Here is a 25706-nt window from a genome sequence, read left to right as displayed (position 1 = left end):
GCGTAGTTCCTTTTGTGTGTTCATGTTTATTTTACATTATACACAATCCACCGACCACACACCACTTATATCCCAGTGTAGCCGCACTCTACGCACGAAAGCAATCGCTTTTTTTTCGACCTATCCTAGAGTTGGAGAATATACCTCTTGCTCCGGGAATTGAGCCACTTCTCTGGCGCACTCGCTCTACTAGTTAACATACTGACCAGGGCTGGCAGTCAACTCTGTGCTGCCCGAATTTACTGACAGTTAGCAGGAGCTGTGACACTACTGCAATGCATTTGAAGAACGACTCCCAAATATTGATGAGGGTTAGTGGACGAATTTTCTTTACGCTCATAGAGGAGCAACATGCCTCGACTGAATGCTTTCACACCTACGACTGCTTACGGCATTCGCCATAGGACAAGTGATAGAGCGGATGCCTCGGAGATTCCTAGCCGGACGGCAGGTTTCTGACCCAGCCAGGAGAAAGTCTTTCCTGCGGTGCGCATTTGAGAGAATGCGTAGGTTTCATTTGTAGCAAACTGCTGCACGGCGGTGGACATTAGGTGGCGATCAGTCGCTTCACTGAACCCCCTCCCCTTTTCTTGGGGAGTTCCCCTAAAAATACGAAAAAATATTTTATTGTTGCTCTGAAACGCGAAATTTTCTAAAATATTCATTTCCCGTCTTGGTTCTTGAGCTGTCCTGTTCTCACCTTTCTCTGCCATCTTCCAGTTTTTGTATCAAAGCCCTAAGTCAGCCGCCGCGGTGGCTGAGTGGTTATGGCGCTCGGCTGCTGGCCCGAAAGACGTGGGCTGCCGGCCGCGGCGGTCGAATTTCGATGGAGGGGAAACGTTAAGGCGCCTGTGTACTGTGCGATTTAAGTGCACGTTAAAGATCTACAGTTGGTCGAAATTATTCCGGAGCCCTCCACTACGGCGTCCCCCACAGCCTGAGTCGCTTTGGGACGTTAAACACCCATAAGCCCATAAGCCTAAGTCAAGAGGCACACACTGAAAACAACTGGCTGAACTTATCACTTGCTTAAAAGGTTGGCTTTCTTGTTTGGACCGGTATTTGAGAAAGTAAACTGTCAATCTTTTTCTGTTCTGGATAACCTCACGGGAGGACAAACACCCCTGCTTTTGGTTGCGAATTCGCCGCGTGCTGCGCCAGCCATAGCTGCGGCTGCCGGCTTATTTTTTTCACTTACGTAGCCTCGTAACTCTCTGCCACCACTGGCTACGCCTCCCTTTGTTTCGAACCAAATATTTTTATACAATATCTACTGGCCGCATAAATGCGATGTTTAAATAATTTCTCCTTTTCCCGTTCTCTCTAATTTATGGTGCTTTCTTTCTCTCATAACATTCGCACTATCGATAACCCTCCCACACCCATATGCGCCGTCTTAAATTTAATTTCATGCCTATTTTATAGCCTGCAGGTCTTAGCACCAAAGTCAGGTATTCGAAAAAAAAATAGCTGTGGTTTAAACTTTGGTTAATCCTGGTGAGAAGCGAAAGCTTCCTTTGCATCCATGGCTACGTTCATAAATGCCACACTCACTGCCGAACGGAGTGTCTGTAAAGCGTCGATGAAATGCCCGATGGGGCAGTTGCCACCTGCCACAGTGGGCAGATTGTGATGACATCAGTGGGCCACATGATCTGTCACGTGACACCACGTGATACCTATCGCGTGACTGCACTGACGCTGCCCTCTTGAAAACCTAGCGTAGTGAAGCTTTCACTTCAATAGTGTTATATACATTTCAATTGTAAGCGCAGCTTTGTGATGAACGTATCAGTTGAATGATGAGCGGTGGCTGCGTCTTTGCCCACTTTCTTTTAACAGGCCGAAAATAGGAGCCACGCCGTAAGGTACTCGGAGGCTGTACTAGAATGCCGTCGCCTCCGAAAGCAGTTTTTGCCCCACATCACGAGCTTGCTCTTCAAGAGCGCCCTGACTGGAGACATGGTGGTTAGGCCGCTCTACTTCGAGTGAGTATAACCGGTGTGCCCTTTAAAATCGGCCCCATACCACAAACTGCTTACATCATCATCATCATCATCATGACTACACCCACTTCAGGGCAAAGGGTGTCGAAACTATTTGCTGCCTCAATGAACATGCTCTCACAATGAACAGGCAAAATTCTTTGGCTGAGAAAGGTGCCATTTTTTTGCTCACTTAGAAATGCTGGCTACGCTTTTCGCTAGTAATAAACTCGTGAAAATAGCAAATTGAACCACAATCCCTTTGCCAACAATGAAAAGACTTCAACGTTATTCAAAAGTAGAAACCGCACCTTGTCCTTAGCAAAAAAGTGTTAAGAATGTTTGTTTATGCTGAAGATGAGCCGCACAGGCTTAAGTATCCGTTGCACTCGCATAAAGATTGTACAGTTTACACCAATTGAAAATTTTTTGTTAATATATTACTCCCCGTAATGAACGAACTGGCCTGGAAAGCCTTCGAGAATTTTAGGGAAAAAGCATGCAGATTGCTAGAGGAAATGCGTTATATTGTCACGTAGTGGGGACGGCAGTCGAAGCAGCGATGAAGACGGACGAAAGGGTCTTCTAAAAGAACTGTTTATTGGGCTGACTTGCACCCAAAATGGACTGAATCACTCGGCGGCGGCGAAGCGACAAGCGTGCTCGGCGGTCGTCGAACAGAATGCCCGCCGCTGTCGGCCGTGCTCAATTTAAAGCTGATAGCGAACATTCGAGATAAAGGGCGCAAAGTTACTAGAACATTCCGGAACAACGTAGAATCAGCTTTGCCTGGCTGCGATCAATCGAGATAAATCTAGTTTCGTCTTGCGTCGCAAACAAAGCGATAAGGTGGTGTCGCGGCAGATTTGAAAAACGAACAAACACTGCAAATATTCGCGGCATTACTCCCCTCTCAAAGAAGCATCGACCCGATGCATTAAAACAAATAACGCGACTAGTAAGGGAAAAAAAACGGATCTTGCGAAAATAGAGCATGGAAATGCAGCGGCCTTTAGCGCGCATAATACGGCTTCAGACGGACTACATGGACAACTTCTGGTCGTTCGCGGCGTCGCTGGGATGCAGTCATTGCGTCAGGGATGACTTCATAATCACGTTCACCCAGCCGACGAAGAACCTTGTACGGGCCGAAATAGCGGCGCAGAAGCTTTTCACTCAATCCACGGCGGCGAATGGGCGTCCACACCCAGACTTGGTCTCCTGGCTTGTATTCCGCGTTGCGTCTTCGTAGGTTGTAGCGTCTGGCGTCGGACCGCTGCTGATCTTTGATCCGTAATCGGGCAAGCCTTCGAGCTTCTGCGCGTTGAAGGTAGGCGGCAACGTCGACGTTCTCTTCTTCTGTAACGTTGGGCAGCATGGCGTCTAGCGTGGTCGTGGCATCCCTGCCATGGACGAGCCTAAAAGGCGTCATCTGGGTGGTCTCCTGCACTGCGGTGTTGTAGGCGAAGACGACGTAAGGCAGGATGACATCCCAGATTTTATGTTCGGCATCGACATACATAGCGAGCATATCGGCGATGGTTTTGTTCAGGCGCTCGGTCAGTCCGTTGGTTTGCGGATGGTATGCAGTTGTCCTCCGGTGGCTGGTTTGGCTGTAGCGCAGGATGGCTTGCGTGAGTTCCGCCGTAAATGCTGTTCCTCTGTCCGTGATGAGCACATCAGGGGCGCCGTGTCGAAGAAGAATGCACTCCACGAAAAATTTGGCCACTTCTGCTGCTGTTCCGTTCGGTAGGGCTTTCGCCTCGGCGTAGCGGGTCAGGTAGTCGGTCGCTATGATGATCCACTTATTTCCAGATGTTGACGTTGGAAAAGGGCCAAGCAAGTCCATGCCAATCTGCTGAAAGGGTCTTGAGGGAGGTTCAATGGGGTTCAGAAATCCTGCTGGTCGTGTGGGAGGAGTCTTTCGTCGCTGACAATCTCGGCATGTTTTCACATAGTGTGCGACATCGGCAGACAGTCGGGGCCAGTAATACTTGTCTTGAATGCGGCGGAGGGTGCGAGTAAACCCGAGATGTCCAGCTGTCGGCTCGTCGTGTGAAGCCTGTAGAACTTCTTCGCGGAGACAAGTAGGTACAACAAGGAGGTAGGCTGTTTTGTTCGCTGTAAAGTTCTTCTTCACAAGGACCTCATTCTGCACACAGAAAGAAGACAGTCCTCGCTTGAATGAAGCGGGGGGTGAAGAAACCTTGCCTTCCAGGTACTCGATGAGGCCTTTTAGGCTGGGGTCCGAGCGTTGCTGCTGAGCAAAAGAGCTTGCGCTGATGGGTCCCAGGAAGGCGTCCTCATCGCCGCCCAGCGGCGGTGCATCTACAGGGGCTCGTGAGAGGCAATCGGCGTCAGTGTGCTTGCGTCCGGACTTGTAAACGACGGTGACGTCAAACTCCTGGAGACGCAGACTCCATCGAGCGAGTCGGCCAGAGGGATCCTTCAAATTGGCAAGCCAGCAGAGCGCGTGGTGGTCGCTGACCACCTTGAACGGCCGTCCGTAGAGGTAGGGGCGGAATTTCGACGTAGCCCAGATGATGGCAAGGCACTCCTTCTCAGTGGTCGAATAGTTAGCCTCGGCCTTGGAAAGGGAACGGCTAGCGTATGCGATGACCTTCTCCAGCCCGTCACTTTTTTGAACGAGAACGGCGCCTAGTCCCACGCTGCTTGCGTCGGTATGAACTTCAGTATCGGCGTTTTCATCAAAATGCGCAAGGATCGGTGGGGACTGTAAACGACGCTGAAGTTCCTTGAAGGCTTCTTCTTGCGGCGCTTCCCATTTAAACGGCACGTCTGCCTTCGTCAGTTGGGTCAGGGGCTCGGCGATGCGCGAAAAGTTTTTCACAAATCGTCGTTAATATGCGCATAGTCCGAGAAATCTGCGCACTGCTTTCTTATCGGCCGGTGGTTGAAACTGTTCAATAGCAGCTGTTTTCTGTGGGTCTGGGCGTACTCCTTCCTTGCTAACGATGTGGCTAAGAAACAGCAGCTCTTCGTAGGCAAAGTGGCATTTCTCTGCTTTCAAGGTTAGGCCAGACGACTTGATTGCGTCTAGTACTGTTCGAAGTCTTTTGAGGTGCTCTTCAAAGTTCGAGGCGAAGACAACGACGTCATCTAAATATACCAGACAAATTTTCCACTTCAGGCCTGCCAGCACTGTATCCATTACTCGCTGAAACGTCGCTGGTGCGGAACAGAGACCAAATGGCATCACCTTGAACTCAAACAGCCCATCCGGAGTTATGAATGCTGTCTTCTCGCGATCTCTTTCGTCGACCTCAATTTGCCAGTAGCCGCTCTTGAGGTCCATCGATGAGAAATATTTGGCGTTGCAGAGGCGGTCCAGTGTGTCGTCGATGCGGGGGAGGGGGTAGACGTCCTTCTTTGTTATGTTGTTCAAGCGGCGCTAATCCACGCAGAATCGAAGTGCGCCGTCTTTCTTTCTCACTAGAACAACCGGTGCCGCCCATGGGCTGTTTGAAGGCTGGATGACGTCGTCGCGAAGCATTTCTTCGACTTGGTCCCGGATGGCTTGTCATTCTCGCGGAGACACACAGTAGGGGCTTTGACGGAGAGGTCGGACGTGTTGATCCGTTATAATGCGATGCTTGGCAATTGGCGTCTGTCGCACCTTCGGCGATGTCGAAAAGCACTCACTGTAGTTTTGAAGCAGATTGCGGATCTGGTCTTGTCTGTTCCGGTGCAGGGCTGGGTTGATGTCGAAAGTGGGCGAGTTCTCTTGGTCAGGCGGATCTTCTGCGGAGGGGTCGGAGAGGGCGAAGGAATCTCGTACGTCAGATATTTCGTCGTAGAAAGCAATCGTCGTTCCTCTGTTAATATACCGGTATTCTTCGCTGAAGTTAGTCAGCAGTACTTCGGCCTGGCCATTGCGGAAAAGTGCGATGCCTCTTGCGATGCTGATTCCTCGGTCTAGTAGCAACTGCATGTTCCCTTCGATGATGGCTTCAGTGTTTATGGCTTTCGTGGCGCCTACGGTCACGATAACGCTTGAACGGGGTGGGACGGTCACTTCTTCCTCCAGGACACTTAGGGCAACGTGATTTTCCCGAGTTTTCATCGAAGCGATGGCTTCGTCTGTCGAAAGCGTGATCAGCTTGGATCGCAGGTCGATGATCGCCTGATGCTCATTAAGGAAATCCATACCCAAGATCACTTCGCGGGAGCATTGCGGTAGCACAACAAAGGTCGCAGGATAGGTATGTCCTTTGACAGTCACTCGCGCTGTGCATCGTCCTGATGGTGTTATGAGGTGGCCCCCAGCGGTGCGAATTTGTGGGCCGTCCCAAGCCGTTGTGACTTTTCTGAGCTGCGCAGCGAATGTTCCATTCATCACCGAGTAATCGGCTCCTGTGTCGACTAGAGCGGTAACTTTCCGGCCGTCGATAGTCACTACTAGGTCGGAGGTCCTGGCTCTTGCATTGCATGTCGCTCTCGGCGTCGGGTCACGGCTTCGTCGCGTATGCGAGTCACGGGTTGGGCGTGTGGTCGAAGCTCCTCTGGGTGGCGGCGTCGATTTCAAGGTAGCTTGCGTCGTGGTCGAGGTTCTCATTGTGTGCGGCGTCGGTGCAGCGAGTGTCGGTTCTTCATGCGGCGTCGCGGGTGCAGCGTCTTCATGGGGCGTGGTCGGTGGAGGATCTTCGGCGTTTAGCTCGTGAGCAACCTCACCTCCAGAGGTTGCTGCCTTTAGTTTCCCCTACGGGGGCTGGGCGACCTTCCTCGTACCGCGGCTGCGTAGCTGCGGCGTGGCGACGCAAAGCGCGAGGTTGACGGTGATGGTGAGCGCGAAAAGCGGTTCGGCGTGTACTCTTCTCGACGCAGGTACTCGTCGATTTCGTGCGGACGTTGTCCGAAGCGTGGTCGTGGGGCGTTAACGGCATATCCTCGAAGACCGATACGTCGGTACGGGCAGTGACGAAGAATATGGCCGGCCTCACCGCAATGGAAGCACAACGGCCGGTTGTCGGAAGTCCTCCAGGCGTCGCATTTCCTGGGGCTTGAGCGTCGGTCATAGGCTGGGCGGGCGGAGACTGGGAGGCGGCGTTGTGGAACGATTGGCTCATCTCGGGGAGGACGGGGGGGTTGTCGCTGGGGCTGAGCAGTACTTACTGCAGCGGCGTAGGTCATGGCCTGGGGTTCTGTGGCCGTCGGGGTGCCAAGTGCCTGTTGCACTTCTTCCCGTACCACATCCATCAGAGTCGCTGCTTGTGGCTGTGGGGAAGATGGCAGTAATCGGCGTAGCTCCTCTCGGACGATTTCGCGGATAACTTCCCGCAAGCTGTCGCTGGTGGTGGCCGGCGTGTCCGAACGGATTGCACAGGCAGAGGAAGGGCGATCGTACTGCCGAGCTCGAACATCGAGGGTATTCTCAATCGTGCAGGCTTCTTGCATAAACTCCTCGACTGTTTTTGGCGGCTGGCGGACGAGGCTTGCAAAGAGTTGTTCTTTTACGCCGCGCATTAAAAACTGAACTTTCTTTTCCTCTGTCATCCCGGGATCGGCGCGGCGAAATAGGCGCTTCATCTCCCCGACGTAACTGCGGACGGGCTCATTCGGAAGCTGGATCCTGGACTCGAGGAGTCGTTCGGCTCTTTCTTTCTCACGACACTGGTGAATACCTTCAATAGTTCTCTCTTGAATAGCTCCCATGTCGTAAGGGACGACTCGTAGTTTTCGTACCACGTGCGTGCGGAGCCATCCAATGAGAAAAAAACGTGTCCAATCTTTGCCGCTTCATCCCACTTGTTGAATGACGCCACGCGCTCAAATTGGTCCAACCATTCTTCAGGGTCTTCGCCTAGGGATCCATTGAAAGTTGGCGGCACCCGGTGCCGGCACCCGGTGCCGACATGATCGGTGCCGACATCTTTGGCGAGGTTGCAGTGCTGGTAGCAGCGTCTTTTCGCTGTCTGGTGCGGTCCGGCAGTTTCCCGAACTTAGGCTCCTCTCCCTGGAGACGTCGGCTGGCTCGCTGAGCTGCTGGTTCGTCCTCGGGTGTGAAGCGCTTAGGGCTGGGTTCACGACTTGAAGGGGGCGTCCGGAACATGGAAGTTACCCAGCACCTCCACCAGATGTCACGTAGTGGTGACTTCACCCTACAGTGGAAGGCAGCGGGGCTGACTTACCCAAGGCATTGGGGTTTAGGGATAGTGAAGGGAAAGCGGATTTTAAGAGGTTAGAAGTAACCAAGCGAAGGTTATCTGATTGGTGGTTAAAAGCAAGACAGGAGTAAAATTTCACAAGACATGGCTAGGTGGCTTGAGCCACCGCCCGATGTAAAGGGTTCAGCCGTATCCATCCATCCATCCATCCATCCATCCATCCATCCATCCATCCATCCATCCATCCATCCAGTCGAAGCAGCGATGAAGACGGACGAAAGGGTCTTCTAAATGAACTGTTTATTGGGCTGACTTGCACCCAAAATGGACTGAATCACTCGGCGGCGGCGAAGCGACAAGCGTGCTCGGCGGTCGTCGAACAGAATGCCCGCCGCTGTCGGCCGTGCTCAATTTAAAGCTGATAGCGAACATTCGAGATAAAGGGCGCAAAATTACTAGAACATTCCGGAACAAAGTAGAATCAGCTTTGCCTGGCTGCGATCAATCGAGATAAATCTAGTCGCGTCTTGCGTCGCAAACAAAGCGATAAGGTGGTGTCGCGGCAGATTTGAAAAACGAACAAGCACTGCAAATATTCGCGGCAATATCCTAATATGCCAGGAAGAGCATTTCTTGAATATTTTCTACAAGGAAGCAATAATTGTTCATGCAAATGAACCATCTCTTGAACGCAGTTTTGAATGGGACTTCTTTGCTCCAGCATTTATGCAGCGAAACCACCCCATGTGGTTTGTGTCTGAAGATTTTAGGGTTTTTGACAATTGCGAATCTAGATGTTTTAGATATTTCTGCCTTTCCTACGCACAGCCTTTGCGAAAACTAAATAGTCCAAGTGGTGCGCTTCTAAACTATTGTTGTGGGGCTTTGCACCGACCGAAGCATCTCCTAACTGACGGAGCGATAATTCAAGGTATTTTGTTTGGAGCGTTAGAGATCTGACTATAACGAATAATAAAGCATGCTCCACGAGCACCCCTCGGCCCTATACTTATCGTTGAGGCTGTTACCCTCTTGGCTCTTCGGCAGACGCAGCTCATTGAAAAAATACTTGTAAGCGTATTCGCGAGAAACCAATAACACGTGTGTAATGTCTGAGAGGTTCCCAACGTGATGTCGCAGGTTTCCTGCGGACGACATAACCTAACAACAAACCATGCAGTTCATGTTGGGGCGTCAACTGATGGTCATTCCTCCGACCGAATATAGGGTAAGATGCGTTCTAATATTACATGAGCGTTTGCTTAAGGGCTACCTTTTCCACCTTTTGTTAATTTACTTCGTCTATCTGTTGCAGTTCGAGTTGCAACGTTATGCGATTTCCAAACATTCCCTGTGCGCCCTTCTGTCGAGTTAAACGGGTTCATATAATACTGCCTTTTTTTTCAGCACGAAGGTGTTTTGTAACAAAATTTCTGAACGTCTAGAATGCTTTGAAAGCTTCCGGGGATTTAGTACGCATGAATTTCCTATACAATTGATCTCGTTTTTGCATAATGTGTAACGATTCTTTAGTTATCCGGGGTTTGCGACCTTTTTTACATGTTCTATACTTATTCACAGGGAAGCATGCAAAATATATTTCAGAAAATTCGTGCAAGAATGTGACATATCCTAAATTCGCGTCACTTGCTGCAAACACATCATTCAGCCGACTGTGGTTAGCCGGTCTTTAAATGTGCAGAGGGTTGCAGGATTATTAACTCGGCAAGAGAATACCCAACGTAGCCGCATTGCTTTATTAATGGGCTGATTTACTGACATAACTATCGACAAGGAATCGCTGACACTGTGAATTAAAGTAGAAGCTTTAACGAGGGATGCAATAAAGCTGGATAAAAACAGGTGTAAATGTGTCGTTTATTTTGTAGTGATTCTTGTTGCAGATGTTACAATATTCTGGCAAGAATGGGTGTTTAACAGTGATCCGAGTTCTAAATATACATTGCTATCAACAAGCATATTTATGTTCACATCACCACCAAAAATTGATATTTTCTTGCACTCACAAATTCTAAAAATGAACCAAGAAAAAAAAAGAGAACCGGACGTTGGTGGAAGGAAGACACCAGCACGCACAGAGTACTGTTGTACCGCATCTAATCACAATGATTTCATAAAAACGGTAATACAGCAAAATTCAGACAGTAGTTCAGAATCCATTAATTTTGAAAATAACATTGCTAGATCGCCATCCTTTTTTTCATGCGGTTCATGTAATCCGATTTGTGTGTCTGAAGTGTATACATATCCTCTTCCGAGGCAAACCAAGCTTCAGAAAACGTTACAACATCAAAGAAAACTTGCTCTTCAGTAGGGAGATAATCGAGTTCGTTTCGCTTATTTCTCAAGGATCTAAGATACAATTAAGGCATCGCCGACCATCAGCATTGAGTACGTTGTTAAGATATCAGAAGGTAGCTTGAGAAGTAAAAGAAGGAATAATTTTAGATGATAAGGCACTGAAAAAAAATACCGGAAGAAATATCAGGCCAAAGTGTATTAGAGACTGTCAATGTCTGCGGCACAGCGACTGAGAATGGCGCTATCACCTTCCTTTTTCCTGATAAGTATCGTGCCATTGCAATACCACGAAAACTTGCAATCATGGCTTTTTGCCCAGTCCCCTGCGCGGAGGAGCAGGTCTCTGTTCTGGTGAGTCATGTTCTCGGTGATTGAAACATTTGATTAACTTTTCCGAAGTTCTTTACGCGCTTCCAGCCACAAGTCAGGAATTGACTGCTTAGCAAATCAGACAGTGATCCCAGGCGTTTTGTTTTGCTTCGAAGTAAGTCTGAACAGCGCCAATATCATTCTTAGTCCGCACTGGCAGGTGAACGGTCTTACCTAGACCATTCAGTTCACACATCGTTTTCGTTTTCTGTTACTGGGATGCCATGAACTTATATTGAGTTTCCTGCTTCGGCATTCAAGGTCATTTACAGTTGATTTCATTTGTTCAATAATATCTGCAGTACAGGTAGCCTCAAGCGTGGTTACACGCCTTTTCAAGGTACTATTATCATCCTCCTGTTTATTTATTTACTTATTTATTTACCCGCAGCGCCACAGTGGTATTATGCCTGAGCCTGTCGGCTCAGGATCTGGCCATACTTTGCTGACATCAGCTAATTGAGGCCTTATTGGTTTGGTCTGTAGGGGTTTAACGTCCCAAAGCAACTCAGGCTATGAGAGACGCCGTAGTGAAGGGCTCCAGAAATTTCGACCACCTGGGGTTCTTTAACGTGCACTGACATCGCACAGTACACGGACCTCTAGAATTTCTCCTCCATCAAAATTCGACCGCCGCGGCCGGGATCGAACCCGCGTCTTTCAGGCCGGCAGCCGAGAGCCATAACGACTCAGCCACCGCGGCGGCTATTTTCAGGCCTTATTCTCTCCAACCTGAACAGGAAGGTCAATAAGGGCTTCAAACCATTTAGTTACGTCTGCCAGACAGACAGCAATATCAGGTTCTGTGGGCGCTCTATCAATTTTCACCTTTGATGATTGACAGGTCATGCACCACCATGCGCGGCGGCCTTTGGCTTTAAACGTCGATTGTGACGAGCCTGAACATCTACCAATAGGAGAAGAACACTCACATTCGCAGCCCGTCAGGAAACGTCCGTCATCTTGCAGGAGGACACGGCAGGCTTGAGACGTGACAGCCATGGTGCAAGGAAGAAGTTTGAATGTCCGCCTAGAGGCCTACAGTAGCAGCTCATAAAAAGGCAAAGCACGCAGTACGGCAGCAAAGCGCACAACACGGGGGCAACGGCGGTAGCAAAAATAGCGCTAAGCACGTAGAAACTGAAGCTAGTTCACCAACCTGGATAGGTAGGAAGAAAAGAAATAGATAAGGGGAGCGTCCTTCCACTGCGGCCGCTGCCTCCCGCGTGACTAATTCCGCCGCTGCCACCAGGAGCGCGACGAGTTTCGCGAAGTCCGTGACGTCAGGCAGAATGCGTAGGGGCGAAGGTACAGTCCCAGCAGCGATTTCAGGCCAGGTCTGGATAAGTGACAAGAAGAAAAAATAGATAAGGTGAGCGTCCTTCTTACGCTGCCTTTGCAGGCTTTGTCTGGTCCTACTGTTCTAACTTTATTAAGAATTGTAGTCTCGGCTGTCATTTGACGTTTCGTCAAAAATATATATTTGCTTTCGACGCCATGCGTGAAATCACATCATATACGTTCATGAGGATGTCTACATGTTCTACTATACTATGCCAACTCCGAGGTACACTGCATACTACCCATGACGGCTTTGCGGAGATTTTGTCGAATCACTGCAGTATCTGATGCCACCCAACGCAAAGCAAACGCACTGCCAGAACATCTTACATTTATTATCCGTAAGTCGGCGGTCATCTAGATCTGTAATCTGGATGCAGACTGTTTAGTCGCACTACGACTTTGCATGTACACTTCTCTGAAAACAAGAGTGCTGAGGAGCGCGTCGAAATCTTTATGCCGGCGTTCATGCCGCCACTGTGATGATTGGCCTTTGCATTTGTCTCTTTCTCTGCGACCGAAGGCACGCCACTTAACCTGAAAACGGCACATTGCATTGGTTGGTCGAAAAAAAGCTCTCACACGGTGCAATTCATAATGTACCAGGGTGTCGTTTTTACCCTGGCGACAAACATAATGTGAGATGTTCGCGGCCTTGCATATTAGTCAGAGGAGCTGAAGGTGGCCTTCTGCGACATAAGTTTTCATAGGCAACCCCTTATAGCTTTACTTACGTTCTACCTTGGGTCTTCTAGAAGATGACACCAATTCATATCTGGTGTTTCAGGCGACGACTGCAATGTGGTACACTTGGAGTACTCTTAGCGTCGTCAAGGCTGCCCATGTCACCCGTGAGGAGGCTTCCTATTTGCATTCCTGCAGCAAGTATGATAATTAGCGTCTGAACGAACGCTGCCCCTATTCATTAGCTGCTTAAATTCTTCGTATATCTTCTGATTTCTAGTCACTTGACGGGCGATAGGAAACACCGACAAGCTCCTCGCTAATTCAGGGAAATGCATCGTGAACGCTCAGGTGGCGAAACAACATTTGGGTAATTGCGGACGAGTGTGCGGCAGCAAGCTCATGGTTTTGGTTGGAAGACGTCGGGAAAGGCAGAATTCTGAAGCGAAAAGTTAGGTAAAGCAGTTTTCGGGTAGGCAGCACAACGACTTTGAACGACCTTCTGCCCAACAGAGGATAGGCGTGTATGACCACACGAGTATGTGGTACAATTATGGTGTCGAACCCTTGGTCCCTGACTTTGTCCCATGAACTTAAGTGCACCTTTGACCTCTGACTTTGAGTGGTCCTCTGAGCTTCGACATTGGTCGACCTTTGGGTTGACCATTTACCTTAAGAACATGCGATGGGGTGATGTGAAGCCACGTGATGACATCCAAAGGGGGTGTCATAAGACCGTGTGATACCACGTCATAGCCACGTTGTCGTGTGGGTATATATGGAAAGGCTGTCGCGAGCTTGTGGCGGAGCTGCCGTGGACGAGCCTCAGATGCTTAGCAAGCGTGTTTGCTTCTCGCTGAATTCCAGGCTTAGCAAAGTTAAGCAACTGCCAATTTTTCTCCGTCACAGCGCCAGAAGCATTCCGCTCTTAGAGACGTAAACGTATTATAGAATGTTATGAGCGCGAAAGAACTATAACGATTGGCGAACCCCGAGCATCAGACCGCGATGTGTGGGTGTGTGTGTGTTTGTGCCAACTGAAATAAATAAAGTAAACATCAACGACTGGGATTCCAAGCCGCGGCGGCGTCAAATGATCAGCTTCGCTGGCCACTGCTCGAGAGCACCAGGCTATCGCCGCAGGTAAACACGTACGCTATGTGTTAAACAGCAACATACTCTCCCTGTGGATTGCCCATCGTTTTCTTCATCAGCTAATGCTACTACCAAACTAAAATTCACGCTTCGAGCTATGTCGCGGCAGTGATACAGAGAAGTGCGCTGCATGCGTTGGTGTGGACAGCGTTGTGGCAGAAACTCGGCAGTGGAGCAATGCGTTTTGGCGTTGACACAATTGCTGCAGAAAGGCGGCACTGGAGCAAAGGCCGCCGGGCGGAATTCGGTGAATTGGAATTGTTGTTGAAAATGTTGAAGACGTGAATAATTGGCTCCCTTGGTCAGTGGACAGCTCAATCACGCTTTGAGGTACGTGGCGGTGGTGTTCTGATGAAAAAAAAAGTGTCGTATCGCACAATATTTCGTGCTTATCAATGCTAAACCGCCAGCAATTTTCAAAACCAGCTGGAAACTTACGTAGGAAGCGCTTTTTATGGTTTATACGCACCCGTACCATTTTCTTTCTCAGAAGGAAGTCAAGTGTGTTCTCGGTTCATGAGCACTATAGCGACGCCAAAGGCATTGGAGTTAACCATGAATCGGATGCAGGGTGCTGTGCACTTGAATTAATGGTGGAAAAGCTCATATGTTCATTCATAAAAAAGAACGCTTAAAACTGTCCATAACGCCCTTGTCCATGCCCAATCACAGCGGCCCGAGGACAGTACGGTAGCCTGGACGCCAGTGCCTGTCTACCTCCCGGCCGGCGTCTGGTACGAGTGGTACCCGGGCTACAGCATCACATTACGCAGAGGACTATTCACCAACGCCACTGCTACCATACAGAGAGCGGTTACGCTCTTCCTGCGTGGCGGAGGTGTGCTAGTAACGACCAGTCCCACTAGGTGTGTACTTATCGCAATCATCATTCACATCGTCTTACATAGAGCTCATTCGACCTAATCACTTTAGACTGAACAGAATTGAAACAGGCTCTGTATCTTTGCTTATTGTGAAGTCTTAGCTGTAGCGGCAAGTTTTGGCGCGTACTCGTTAGTGTCATGTACTAGGAGTAGTACTATTTACGATGAGCGTTTTGCTCGGTAGTAGTGCACTGGTAGTAGCGGTGGGTATAGTCGTTCTAGCAGTTGTCCTAACCATACCATGGTGACACCGGCAACGTTCTAGTTGTAGCAGTAGTATTTCGGTACACGCGCTTACCTCCGGAGGAGAAAGACAGAGAGATATGAAACGTTTATTGTACAAACAGGGATTACCTCGACTATGATGGCCGGCTTCCTCACTGAACGGAATTGAAACAGGCTCTGTATCTTTGCTTATTGTGAAGTCTTAGCTGTAGCGGCAAGTTTTGGCGCGTACTCGTTAGTGTCATGTACTAGGAGTAGTACTATTTACGATGAGCGTTTTGCTCGGTAGTAGTGCACTGGTAGTAGCGGTGGGTATAGTCGTTCTAGCAGTTGTCCTAACCATACCATGGTGACACCGGCAACGTTCTAGTTGTAGCAGTAGTATTTCGGTACACGCGCTTACCTCCGGAGGAGAAAGACAGAGAGATATGAAACGTTTATTGTACAAACAGGGATTACCTCGACTATGATGGCCGGCTTCCTCATTTCAGGATGCCAGTGGCTACCGTTGCTTCGCGCATGTGTCGGATGACCTTGCGCTCATCTTCCAGGGCTCGGCTAAATAGAGAATGGCCTCGGCGCACTGGAATAAAACTACCTTTGCGTCGTCACCAACATAACCTAACTACGCCACTGCAGGGCGAAGTCCTCTCTCGTATCCATCCACTCAACCTCTTCATGTGCCAGCTGCGGTCACCTTATCCTCGTTCGTTAACTTCCAAACTTCCTCCGCAAAACTGGTCTGTTTCCGACCTCTTCTATGGTCGCCTTGTCTTGGAGTCGGCACTCCGCGAGAGCGCACTTTCATAGCGGTTAGCTCATGGTATCCGGTGCAGCGAGCGTTGCGATCCTGTCGCCAAGTGCAACGATGCGGCAGGGACCGGACCTTTTTCGACGTTACGGCGCTAGAATGTGTATCGTCAGCATCGTTGGACAGGCTGCAGTACACACGCTGTTGCTGCGGCGGAGGGCGGTACTGTAATACCTCTGTCACACGGCCAGTTTCAATGGCCAGCGAGTCGAGAGCCATCGAAATCTCTATCGCCATCGAAGTTGAAGGAGTTCCGTCGCTGCTACACGGCAAATCTGAAATGGTTCTCGTGTCTTACGCCAAGCTTGTGTGGCACAACAATCGCTCCTTTCGAATTTGCGCAAATACGAGAAATACTTTATAATTCTATATACTAACTGCCGAAATACACTTATTCGTTGCCACAGCAGGTCTTTAGTTGTTATTAAATGCCAGTTGCATTGTCTTGAAAGACATTGCCCTTTGTAGGATTTGCTGTCGTAGTTTCGCAGCGCTCTGGCAACGCTGATGCTGCTGGAGTTATGCCTTCCACAATGCAGAGCATAAAATTAATGGGCTTTAAACCAGACCGATACTACTCTTAAATTATTGTACTGACTGCCTGCATTGAAGCTTAGGAGAAAAGTGTTTGTTCATGCGTTTGTACCGTGAACGTATCGTGCACGAAAGTGCACATTGGCACCGCTTGAAGCAACGCTAACAACCTTGGGCAGCGCTCGAAGGCCCTCGAAATCTCGACAAAGTTCCGAGCTGCTGGGTTGACTCGATAGACTATTGACTCGACGGCCATTGAAACTGCCTGTGTAGCAGCGCTCAATGGTCTTTCAGTCGATAGACTATCGGTTCGAGGGCCTTCGAAATGCCCGTGTGACAGGGGTACGAGGCTGCATATAAGGGCTTTTAGGCGGCACTCTACGCACTGCCTATATTAATGTGTTGCTCTTGAAGAATTATTCTGTGCAAAAAATGTACGTTGTTGATGTGGGCCGCCGCTTTTCGCACTCAGACTCTGATGGGCACTTCCCGTCCACAGATTCCGCTATTTTCTCGGTTAGCGACGCAAACTGAGGTCGCCAAGGTCGGCTCGCGATAACAGTGGTTAGCAGCGTAACCTTCGTTTGGTCCGCCGTGTGAAGAGCAGTAACCAGAGCCCATGCCCGTGTGATAGTGATGTTATTCTCTTAAGTATTTCATGCCTGTGATCTGCGGTCACTACTTTCCCTGGGCAAATGATTTCTCTTGCCCGTTTCAACGCCTCGAGTTGTATAATAAACTGATGCCTCCTTGCAAGGCTGTTTTTTTCGTTTCTCCATTTTCAATTCCACCCTCAATTCTGTTCTGCCTGCCTTATGTCAGTAATCATTATTTGCAGTTTGTGTCCTTAGTTACGTAGCCAGGCTGTGTACATAGCGCTGTGCCCCGTGTTTCAGTGTCTCTCTACGTCCCTGCCTCCCAAAGTTACGCTGGCCCACAGATGGTTGCCAGGCTACATTGCAATTAATCCCCGGATTTGCTTATGATAGGAAATACTAAGGTATTGTATATTGTTGTTATTTGGAATTCTTCTCAATCGAGGTTTTTGAATACATTCTGTGAAGACACCTTCCTGTAACCTATCACAAGCCATACTGACGTCTTTTCCAGTTGGACAATCAAAAGTGGCCGTCTTTGACGATATGATCCAAGTTTTAGGTGCAAACGTCTGTGAACAGCCGTTTTGCCATGTGTAAGGGCGGAGAATTTCGGTACAGCTCAACTATCGCTGTCACGGAATCGCCTAAACAATGCACGAAACGTCTTTCAGGAGAAGATGGTTTTCGCACTATCGGTTTTCCCACTGGAAACAGAGCGCACGATACAACGTGGCGAGATAAATTTTAGTTAAAACGCTAATGTTTTCTCTAGACAACTTTTTAGAGAATCGCTGCGTACACTGCTTATAATATGCCTTACTCTAAGAAATCCCATCACACCCTGCTCTCAGAGCCGCAGCATCCATTATAAAAATTTTGACCCAGATATTGTCATTACAAACGATGACAGCTATGCTGCCAATTGTTCAAGAACAAGGCCATAGCCGCTGAAACCCAGGAAAATGCAATTGTCATGGTTAGCTGACTTATATCCTCTGGAAAACAAAAACATCTGGCAATATTGTCTATTTACCACCATCCTGCAACGCCTATATATATGCGCAATCTTACCCCTTAAATGTCATAACCGTTTCCCCCTTCTGACATTATGTAACTGCCGGATACGCTACCATTTCCACCGCATTAAGGCCGTTGCCACGTTTCACCTGTCATCTCATCTCCAGATTGCATGTGCCAGCTATTGGTGTGGCTTTATTTATATGAGTGTTTCAACTTTAAAAAGAATACAGAGGAATGCCAAAATACTTCTTGAGATCATAATATGTGTTATATCACTACATGTGTATTTTCCAAAGCTGTAGGCAGGGTTGAAATTTTTTGTCGTGCTACCAGGTGGTTGCAAAAAGCCCGCGTTTTTTGCAGGGGGCTGCAGCTCACCGTGTCGCCAGATGCCGAAGGCGTTGCCTACGGAGAATTCTTGAAGCCTCCGGCTGTAACAGGTACGAAAAAAAAGACCGCCACCGTCTGGAAGACGTTGAAGCAACTAGTGTTAGCTGTTTGGTTTACCAGGTGAAGAAAGCGAAGAAGTAATACTTGTTGGGGGGCTAGTTGGTGCATGTTTCCAGAAGAGGGCTGTAGCGCCGAAAAAGACAACACATAGCAAGCGAGACGGGACAGGCGCAATGTCCCGTCTCGCTTGTTATGTGTTGTCTTTTTCGGCGCTACAACCCTCTTCTGGAAAGCGAAGAAGAACGCGCCGCTTGTCTCGAGAAACAGAATGTAATACCCTTTGAAACGGGGTGGACTGCCACCATGCTCGGCTACGCGTGCACGCACGCCTAATAGCGCCATCTGTCAGAGAAATTATGACGCACGTCTACCCATTGTCGAGTTGCACACCCTCAAGAGACGTCCCAAACGAAATTTGCTTCGTTTGGGGGGTCAAGGTGGGTCTAGAATTCGGCTTGCGGTGCGATATTGTAATGCTTCAATTAGTAATTGAATGCATGCAATGTTTACCTATTAATTATTTGTGGTTTTATTTCTATGCCACAGCCCATAGGGTTTTATTTGCCTACCGAATTCGGTATACAACTGTCCTCGGCTGGGTGCCCTTTGTTGTCGGAGTATATATCATAGCGGAACGAGTATGTAGATGTGTAGTGGTCCAGTAACGGGACAGTGTTCGTACCCGTTTAAGGATATTTTTTTGGGGAGGGGGAAGGGGGAAGGGATGAGAGGGCACAACCAATTTTAATGGGTGCCATCTTAGATTCGAGAAACCGAAACTGTGCCGCCATTTCGTGCCTTGAGGTCATACTCACATAGTTCCACCTCTATCCACCATATTGGACCGCGACGTCATCATTGGCAGGTGGTTTCTACAATGCTATTGTAGATCGCACTACAAGTCTCAATGCGAGATGCGCTGTTTTCTTTTTGCGGCCACAGATGGCGCTTTGATCACAGGGTGGTAGAAGACCTCACGAAATCTCGAAACGTGATGAGTAGTTGCTGCCACAGATGGCGCTGTGATAAAGGGAGAGGAGGAGGAAACGGCTGAACACTTGATACTTTTCTGTAAAGGGCTTCACCCTACAGTGGAAGGCAACGGGGCTGACTTACCCAAGGCATTGGGGTTTAGGGATAGTGAAGGGAAAGTGGATTTTAAGAGGTTAGAAGTAACCAAGCGAAGGTTATCTGATTGGTGGCTAAAAGCAAGACAGGAGTAAAATTTCACAAGACATGGCTAGGTGGCTTGAGCCACCGCCCGATGTAAAGGGTTCAGCCGTATCCATCCATCCATCCATCCATCCATCCATCCATCCATCCATCCATCCATCCATCCATCCATCCATCCATCCATCCATCCATCCATCCATCCATCCATCCATCCATCCATCCATCCATCCATCCATCCATCCATCCATCCATCCATCCATCCAGCAGCCCCCCCCCCCCCCCCGAAACCTCGAAACGTGATGAACAAGAGCTAGCGCTCTTAAAACATACCTCAAATCAAAACTTCGTAACAGCTCAAGAGCTCTACAGCTGTGCTTTACGAAAACACAGCTCATCCTCAAGCGCACAGCTCTCAGTGCCACCGTGCATCTGCTCCACAATGATACGCTTGGGGATCGGGACCGAGGTCTTCACCGCATGAGGATGAACTCGGCAGACTACGGAGGGAGGGCTTCAGGAAAATTGGCATGGTGGTTTATTTTACATAGTTACAAGATAAACAGGGTGACCAAAAGTCAGAAAAGTGTTCTGAAACACGACTAACTGCGGCTTAAATACAGTTGATATTTCCCAGGCACCTAGCCAGGGAATCCGGTAGCTGGTCTAGCGTCCAATGGGCCTTTAGCCTCTTCATAGGCTCCACCCTCACCACGTGACCGCGCACACCGCACAGAAACACACACAGGCAAGAAGGAATCCTGGCGCCTTGCGGTCACGGACTGCGGTTTCCCAAGGGCCGACCAGGTCCAAAAGGTCGTTGGCTACGTATGCGGCGATCCCTTAAGTGGAAAACACATGTCCTCATGGTCCCGGTGAATTCTTCCGGAGGGAAGGAGGAATTAGCCGTGTCCACCCCCGTTTTCTCGGGCCGCTCAGGTGCAAGCGGACGGGCGGGGGGGGGGGGGGGGCGGGGTGTTGCCGGGAAACACATGTCCTGACGGTCCCGGTGAATTCTTCCGGAGGGAAGGACGAATTAGGCGTGTCAACCCCAGCTTTGTCGGGCCGCTCAGGTGCAAGCGGACGGGGGGGGGGGGGGGGGGTGCAGGTTGGCTTCGCTCGGGGTCTCCTCCACCGGTCCACGGGAGCGCACAGCGCTGGAGAAGCGCCGCATTCCACATCTCCGGCGAAAGAGATTAGAGGCCTTTGTTCACGGCGCCGCCGGTCGCCAGAAGCCGTCCCCACGCCTACGTTTCTTGTCTCTTCTCCGAACTACAGCGCCTTTGGTCAACGTAGCTCAATGGCGCCTGCCTGGCTCATCTGTTCCCGCTGACTGGGCCCCCGATCACAGCAACATTTCGTGTAAGCGCTGCTCTTGCCATTGGCTTCAGTGCGCTTTTAATGCTCTGTATGCCTAGCTGGTATACCTAAATGCAGTAGTTGGCTAGTAGTTAGTAGCTAGGCCTAGCCAGTATGCCACGCGCATGCGCTGTAGTCCCTGGAAAGCGTGGCTGTAGCAGCCATTGAGCTAAGGTAGATACGCTTAAGATGTACTCTGTTTCAGCTCTGGCTCATCGGGACGTTTCCATTTCAGTCGCCGACACGGTTGGCAAGAGGCAATACACGCATTTCCACTTCTTCTTCGAAAAGGTAAGCGCTGCGAGCTGTCAACTATAGATATAATATAATTGGTTTTGGGGGAAAGGAAATGGCGCAGTATCTGTCGCATATATCGTTGGACACCTGAACCGCGCCGTATGGGAAGGGATAAGGGAGGGAGTGAAAGAAGAAAGGAAGAAATAGGTACCGTAGTGGAGGGCTCCGGAATAATTTCGACCACCTGGGGATCTTTAACGTGCACTGACATCGCATAGCACACGGGCGCCTTAGCGTTTTTCCTCCATAAAAACGCAGCCGCCGCGGTCGGGTTCAAACCCGGGAACTCCGGCTCAGTTTTCGGGTTCGAACCCGACCGCGGCGGCTGCGTTTTTATGGAGGAAAAATGCTATGGCGCCCGTGTGCTGTGCGATGTCAGTGAACTATAGACGTTGTGCAACTCGGCGAAACAGAGCAGCTTGGCGCGAGTAAGAAGAGTGGAGCTTCATAAGGCGGAACATCTTAACCTCCGTACTCTCATACAAGGAGACTGCTGTGTGTTTCACAATCCATGTGCGCTGCTTACGACGTTGTTAAAACCTTTAGTCTAACTATTAGTTCACTGAATTGGTATTTCAGCCTTGAAGTGGCGTCGGAAGGAAAAGGTACTGGATACTGAAATCTGGTTTAAAGGTTTCCTTCGCATCACAGCTTGAAGATGAGACGGGCAAACAGATTAGGCTCTTCTGTAAATCAATAATTATTTTTTATTATTTCTCGTGCTCTCGGGCCTTCGTCTGTGTGAAAAAAAACATATGGCGAAGTATGCAGTGAAAATTAGAAACTTTTTTTAAAATTGTGTTGGCCGGAAACTGTGAGCAAATCGCGCTCCTGATAGCCATGGGACATCGCGAATTCAGAGAGTGTTGTTCGACGGAGCACCAGCGTCTTGGCATCATCATGAAGAGGAGAGATCTGAGCTTAAGCACTCCCTTGGGTTGGAATGCTACACCAATCTAACTAAATACAAAAGCATATGAAGCAAGAAGCGAGGCAAACGAGGGAAAAAGCTTCGGGTTTATTCTTTCAGCCTGCACATTCCCTACGACTGCTAATAAGCATTCCTTCGGCGTTTCCTATGCAAGTACAACAGATTTGTTTTTTACGCATAAATAATGAGAATTTGTGGAGGGCAGTACAGATCTTCTGTTTTCCATGTACGTGTGCTCTCCTCTTGAAAGTTATTCTTGTAAAGCACGTTGTTGGGCTATTTGGTGCATTGCATTAGGAAATTGAACCAGCCAGAAAGACGCACAGAGGACAACTGAGAGGAAGGGCAAGGTAGGAAAGAGGCTGGAAAGATTGGAAAAAGCCTCTTTCCTATCTTTTCTTTCTTCTGAATTCTAAGTTTTCTCGCGTGCGTCTTTATGGCTGGTTTAATTTATTATTTTTGTAGAAACCTTTTCCTTGTAAATGTACAATTCGCGCTTTCACTTTTACCTCATGAGTAGTGGGCATATAAAAAAACTGAAAAATTTATTCCACCGAAGAGCTGGGGCTCAAATGCGGACAAAAGAAAACTTGTGCACCTTCACTTCAAATATTTACCTTCCGGGGGTGACTTTACAAGGGTGGCAAATAGGATCACTCTTAAACTATACAAGCCAACTGAAAATGAAATGCGATTCTGAAACGAGCATAAAAGGTTATATGTGTCTGGCCATATGTGTTTATATAGCATGCATAACGAGTGAATGTAGGTTTAATTCCAGTGTCCCCTTTTATATTGCAGCCAGAAAATAGTGGAGGCGTGAAACGCGGGTTACATGTGCTTGACATCTATCTAGAGCGTAAATATTTACAATATGAAAGTATTCTTTCTAAACCCCTTACGTAGTCCATTTTTTTTTTGACATCTGATAGCACAAAATAGCGCGAGGTGGGACTCGGGATATATGATTCAAGGCATGATCGAGGAAGCTTAAAGTTGAGACGTAACGCTTGAAGAGAGGGAATAAATTTTAATAATAATTTTTTTTGCTTGTAATGGTTTTTAACCAAGTGTACTAAAAATTATTGGTATTGTAGCTTTTGCACGCCTGGGATCATTTTTGAATTCAGTTAATTTAAAAGTTCCTACATTCTGACTTCTATCGGCTTGTTCTTCAAATTTTATGTGTCGTCAAAGAGAAATGAAATCTTCGTTGTTTGAGAGGAATGATTTTGTTGGTTTATTGTTGTTCGGCTGCTGCGGCGCCTGCTAACCAGAGCTTCTTACTTGGTGCTCGTGAATATCTTAGACTAAGCTACTGAAAACACGTGTGGAAGCAGCAACCTGTGTCACACAGGGCGATACAGTCTTTTTGGTCTCAAAGTGCCTCTAGCATGACGTACAACAGTACTAAAATCCCATGATAAGTACCGTTGGACGATACTACTAAGACACTGTTTAGTTTTCCTTGAAGACTCAGCTAGTTGCTATATTTCTTGTAAGTTGTACTCATTGGGTCGATTCCGGTGGTGCTTACTATTGTGCTGCAAAATCTACACGTGCTTTATTCTATATTACAAAGAATAATAAGAATAGAGAGATTATAAACTCAATTCGAGCATATTAGTACTTCCTAAATAGTTGTAATGAGGCCAGAGAAACCACGATTACAAACCTTGTACCAATTATCGCATTCTGATGGCAAACTTTTCTTGAATAAAAAGGCATATCTTTAATGCACTATCCTTGAAACGTCTCGTGCATGCCCGGCTTTACGAATACATCATGCTTTTCTTTTAGCTGTACAAGTAGTGCCGCCGTTGATTAGTAGAAAGGAGCCTTTCTTCGCGGCCATGCTAAGATCTCTTCTTTGAATGACACGATTTTCTACCTTGAGATGAGTACTTCGATTATAAAAGAAATGTTTTCGCATCACACCCAAGCGCTGTGCTCAAATGCCAACTAGGTGTGTTCACTTTTTAAGCTTTTTTTTTTTGAAGTTATCATGCAAGTACTGTCGAGCGATAACGTAGGGCTGGTGCTCCTGAAATTTCATAGTTACAGGAAACACGAGAAGAAAAAAATTTGCAGTGGCTTAACTTGGTTAACCCTGGAATTCAGCGAAAAGCAAGCTAAGCGTCTGGGGCTCGTCCATGGCAGCTCCGCTACACGCTCACGACAGTGATCTATATATACTCACGCGACCACGTGGCTATGCCGCTGTACTACATGATCTTACGACACCTCCGTCGAATGTCATCACGTGGCTTCACATCACCCTATTGAATGTTCTTAAGGCCAGAGGACAAATGTCATCTAAAGGTCATGGGTCGAGGTCAGAGGTCAAGGGTTCGACACCACAACTGTACCACATATGGTCATACACGGCTAACGTGGTTGGGCTGAAGGTCGTTCAAGGTCATTCTCCGGCCTACGCGACGACTGCTCTGCCTAGCGTAGTGAAGCTTTTCGGTTCAAAAATATTCGCAGAATTTGCTCGCCGGCCCCTGCTCCCCGTGCGCCTTGGATCTGGGCGTGCGCGTGATCACCGTGCTCGGCCTCACAGAAGTTCCAACTCAAGTTATAATCGACGGCCAGGAAGAGTACTTCCAATTCACCAACAAGGTAGCTTGGTACTTTTATCACCGAGTTGTAGTGTTGCTCATGCAACCTTCTAGGTGCAGTTCTGCTCTGACGATTGAGATAACATGCACCGTAGCTGTAACGTGATGTTAGCTCGGCAAGATCTGCACGATTACGTGGATACACGTTGCTGACGCTAATCATGTTGAACCTTTCTTTGCTGTTTGCGTGCAGACACTCAGACTAAGCGGTGGCCCCTTCGTCCGCAAGAGACCTTTCTTCATGAAGATTACGTGATGGCCTATTTACAGGCTACAGATAAACAGATTTCGAAACACAGGAACACGGTCCAAGCGCAGCCCAAATATTTTTTCCACGAATATATCTAACCACCAGCGTTGGAACTGCTCTGGCGCTTTGTCATAGCTACAATGTATTTGTTTATTTGCGAGAAAAAAGCGGCTGATCAACCAATGATGCGAACGTAATGAAATGCACGCATACCCATAAATCAGGTATGTCGCGGTGAATTGCACGATAGAAAACGTTTTAGTTGCAAAGTGAAAAAAAATGAAAGAGGGAAACTATAAGGAACACAATATATAATGACGACTTAGCTGTTAGTTCAAAATATAGATGATATCATTTGATCAACTTATTTCTTTTGGAGAGACGGAACTTGTAGGAAAAAAATTTCTCTAAAGCAGTTAAAGGCTGAAAGTTTTCTTGTTTTATTCTCGTTGGTGTATAGCTGGACGACATCGTCGAATTCTGACATGTGAAAGGCTGCAAATAAAATTGAACCAAAAATATACACAACTCATTTGCTTTAGTTTGGCTTCCTTTGTGTTTAACGCTTTTC

The 25706-nt window shown here is 48.3% G+C and overlaps 1 protein-coding gene across 1 annotated transcript; it reads left to right on the top strand.

Annotated features, from left to right (window-relative positions):
• The first annotated feature begins 1858 nt into the window (after positions 1-1858).
• LOC144102746 (uncharacterized) lies at positions 1859-24073 on the top strand. Its single transcript, XM_077635928.1, has 6 exons — positions 1859-1988; positions 9251-9338; positions 14654-14847; positions 18418-18494; positions 21269-21324; positions 24062-24073. The coding sequence occupies exons 2-6, from the start codon at positions 9285-9287 to the stop codon at positions 24071-24073; spliced, it is 393 nt and encodes a 130-aa protein (XP_077492054.1). The 5' UTR covers positions 1859-1988; positions 9251-9284.
• Positions 24074-25706: the final 1633 nt, after the last annotated feature.

The sequence above is a fragment of the Amblyomma americanum genome, chromosome 8, assembly GCF_052857255.1.
Source record: "Amblyomma americanum isolate KBUSLIRL-KWMA chromosome 8, ASM5285725v1, whole genome shotgun sequence".
Lineage (NCBI taxonomy): Eukaryota > Metazoa > Arthropoda > Arachnida > Ixodida > Ixodidae > Amblyomma > Amblyomma americanum.
This window is presented reverse-complemented; position numbering and strand designations above follow the sequence as displayed.

What these genes read in the sequence shown, in the direction of transcription:
- LOC144102746 (XM_077635928.1), top strand. Translation starts at nt 9,285, where the DNA reads ATGCAGTTCATGTTGGGGCGTCAACTGATGGTCATTCCTCCGACCGAA. An exon ending in TTCCTCCGACCGAATATAGG is followed by an intron (nt 9,339 to 14,653) that starts GTAAGATGCGTT and finishes GCCCAATCACAG; the next exon opens with CGGCCCGAGGACAGTACGGT. An exon ending in GTAACGACCAGTCCCACTAG is followed by an intron (nt 14,848 to 18,417) that starts GTGTGTACTTAT and finishes CGTTTTTTGCAG; the next exon opens with GGGGCTGCAGCTCACCGTGT.